This window comes from Lycium barbarum, chromosome 8 (genome assembly GCF_019175385.1).
Source record: "Lycium barbarum isolate Lr01 chromosome 8, ASM1917538v2, whole genome shotgun sequence".
Lineage (NCBI taxonomy): Eukaryota > Viridiplantae > Streptophyta > Magnoliopsida > Solanales > Solanaceae > Lycium > Lycium barbarum.
The window spans coordinates 116,122,359-116,125,881 of record NC_083344.1 but is presented as its reverse complement, the minus strand read 5'-3'; the positions used below and the strand labels follow the sequence as shown (position 1 = coordinate 116,125,881).

The 3,523-nt window shown below is 31.6% G+C and overlaps 1 protein-coding gene across 2 annotated transcripts; it reads right to left on the bottom strand.

Moving 5' to 3' along the window:
• Positions 1–611: 611 nt before the first annotated feature.
• Positions 612–2,742, bottom strand: LOC132605324 (universal stress protein PHOS32-like). 2 transcript variants are annotated; one of them, XM_060318508.1, is made up of 4 exons: positions 2,321–2,742; positions 1,479–1,591; positions 1,251–1,369; positions 612–987 (listed from the first exon to the last, which is right to left on the bottom strand). In XM_060318508.1, exons 1-4 carry the CDS (start codon positions 2,511–2,513, stop codon positions 897–899), a joined length of 516 nt encoding a protein of 171 aa, XP_060174491.1. In that variant the 5' UTR covers positions 2,514–2,742; the 3' UTR covers positions 612–896. The 2 variants fall into 2 exon arrangements, with proteins under 2 accessions (XP_060174491.1, XP_060174492.1); XM_060318509.1 differs by having other exon boundaries at positions 2,339–2,735.
• Between the last annotated feature and the right edge of the window lie 781 nt (positions 2,743–3,523).

The following is a 3,523-nucleotide window of genomic DNA, read 5'->3' as shown; positions in this document are numbered from 1 at the left end:
AGTTGTACCTTACTAGGATTAAAGAAATATTTGAAGTAAAAGTTATATGTTTTGTATCAAGACTATTCCGAAAAAAAAACCCGAAAAACCCGAGAAAACCGAATAACCCGAGAAAACCCAAGGTTGAAAAACCCGAATTTTATTGGTTTGGTTTGGTGTATAAATTTAAAAACCCGACGCAATTGGTTTGGTTTGGTGTTTAAAAAATCCGAACCAACCCGGTCCATGTACACCCCTAACTACAACAAGTCTTGGACTAGTAAGTAATTTAATAGAATCATTGTCTTAGTAAAAAAATTCCTTTTTACCTATAATAACTTTACTATTAATACCTACTTACTCTCAATGTCTTGTGCCCAAGCTAATTAAAACAATTAACGCCCTGGCCACGCCAACTAAACGTTACTCTAAAGAGTTTTACTTAAAACTCTTTGAATGATTTCCCCAATGAAGTCCTAACCCAAGACAAACACATAGTTGCATTGCTCCAGGATGGAAGGGTTGATAAGATGTTGGCTAGAAAAATATTACTAGCAAATTGTTAAATTAGTATTTCTGCTCAAAACCAGAATATGAAGCTGTCCGGTTTAATTAGTATGGAGATAGGAGATTGTTTGCAATAAGAGAAAAAGTCTACACTATCAAGATACGTGAACCTACAACAATAGATAACTCTTTATATCAAGGCATACATATATAATATGATAACTTAGGAAAGAGAATAGTAACTTGCTATAACCTGCCAGAAATATATATATATATATATATATATATATATATATATATATATATATATATATATATGTATGTATCTTAAGCTTCAAGAGATATAAAGAGGGTAAAAAACATTCTTATTCAATGAGCATCACGGCTCACGTTGTAGCAGTTAGTTGTCATTAATGCTTGTGGAAATCAGGATCCTTTACTATAGTCACTGGACACGCTGCATTGTTCAATACATAGTTTGTTACACTTCCCAACATTATCCTGAAATTTTTTTATCCAAACTTTAGTGAAGTACTTAGAGAATTGAAAAAAAGGAGTAAAATATTGCTTTGTAAATCCCACATAGGGATGCAAGGGAAAATGAATACGCTACACAAAAAAAAAATGAAATTAGCAACAAATTTCGTCTCTAATTCACCACTAAATAATAGCTTGTAACTAACATTTTTTTATATAATTTATCGCTAATTCATTGTTACATAGGATTAATGACAGATTTTATTGTCTAAGCGGAAAATATGTACCTTTGGATAGCACTTAGGCCTCTGCTACCCATGACCAAAGAATCTAACTTCAGATCTTCAATAGAGTCGCACACTTTTTCTCTTGCATCTCCCCAGTACACTTTTGCCACAATGTTTATCTGTACAAAAAATCAATGGATAAATACTTTCAAGAAAATGACTAAAGAGAAGGCTATTAGAATATTTAAGAAAATCATATACTACTAGTAATTAATAGATCAAAATTGCCTCTTTCTGCTTAGCAGCTTTATCAAGCAAATCAACAACTTCGACATCAGTCTTCTTGATATCATAATACTTCATCACATCAGGCTCCCGAAATTCCACCCATGGAATAAGAGCTAACCAAAAAAAAAAAAAAAAATCAAGTAATTAATCAAACCCACATCATAAAGTAAAAAAAAAAAAAAAAGTTATACAAAAATAAAAAAGAATATTTACTCCACCACGACATCTAAGAGATACCACACCCTCCACCATTTTTAATTGTCCCCTACATATATTAAAAGCATATGTCCGCTTTTACTTATGCAGTTTGGAAACTAAGAGATAATTTATCATTTTATACTTATTTTAAGTACACAGTATTTTTTCCAATTCATTTCACAATGAGTGAGATAACTAATAATAACAAGGGGGTGATATAGTAAAACTTATCATTTTATTTATTGTTTCATAAAGGAAGTGACAAGTCAAACATGAACAAATAAATATAGATGCCTATCAAATACGAGTCACCTAAAAATAACTACTCGCACATGACATGGAACTAGCTACCTAGAATGTTAAATGTGCGACGACATGGTATAACTAGTGGCGGAGGATTTAGAAAAATACTAGAGTGGCATACTAGTATTTGTACTTTTGATTGAAATAGGCAATATTTGAACCCCTTTAATTACCACTAAACTGGAATCTTTTCTAAGGTCAATGGGATTTTTAAATTCAACAATTCATATATTTAGCTTATTTGCTGAACACAATTTTCTGGCCAAGGGGATTTAATTGAAATCCCTTGATTTCCTTTAACTCCACAACTAAATGGACGTACTTATAACATGTTAAATTACATTGATAGAGGAACTTACGAGAACCGGTTTTTGCCCAGAGCTGATCGCGGGACTCACTGAGAGTGTGAGTTTTGATGTGTATTATGTAAACTGTGTCACCTTTATCAGCCAAGTTTTCAACTGTCCATTTTAGAGCTTCCTTGCTACTCTTTGAAAAATCCACTGCCACACCAATAGTCTTGTCCTTGCCCATTTCTTATTAACAAAGAGAAGAGAATTACTTTCTTCTTGTGAAAACTGAAAAAACAATTCAAGAAACGGTTTTGCCTCCTTTTCTTTTTTTTCCTCTCTAATTTGGTTTTGTGTTAGAGGTGGTACGTGAATAGTGGAAAATGAGAAGTATAGTGACTCTATTCTAAATGATGCACGTTTAATTTATAGCCACTAGGCTGAAACCTTGATCCATTATTTTCGTTTTTTGGCTTCTCTTTCTGTTTTTGTGTTACGGCTGAATTGGGAAAGAAAGAAAGACAGATGTCTACTCAAATACATGCATTTTTGTTGGACATGGAAATTTTAGTACATATCATAGACAATTAAATTTTATTGAATACAAATTCATAAAATATTTTAGATTATATTTTAAATTAAAGAAATATTAATCCAAATAAATATTATGAATTAATATAATTGAATTAATTATAGGACAACTTACATAAACCACTACCTTTTAAGAACCTTTTTAACAACTTGTAGCTACATTTTATGAGCCTGTTTGGATGGGCTTACGCCTATAAGCTGCAAACAGCTTATAAGCTAAAAAAAATAAGTTGGGGTAGTCTAACTTTTTTTTTGGCTTATAAGCTGTTTTCAGCTTATAAGCTGCTTTAGATAAGCTAAGTCAAATGGGCTCAATTATTTTTTTGAGTTTATTTTAAGCACAAAATGACTTTAAGCTAGCCAGTCAAACACTCAAAAAAGCTGAAAACAGCTTATAAGCAACTTATAAGCCAATCCAAACGGGCTCTATGTATTTACATTTTGTAGCTAGTTCAAGGCAATTTGTTGTATTTGAATACACTATTCAGTTGTACTCAACCTTATTTGATGTCGCGTGCATTTGAATGCATTAGAATACAAGCAACCTTAATTTCTTTGAATACATGTGTATTCAAAATGATTGTATTCGAGTTGATATAAATACACGAAGGAACTGTGTATTTCAGTGTATTTATATATTAATGTATCCTTTTGTTTTGGTTG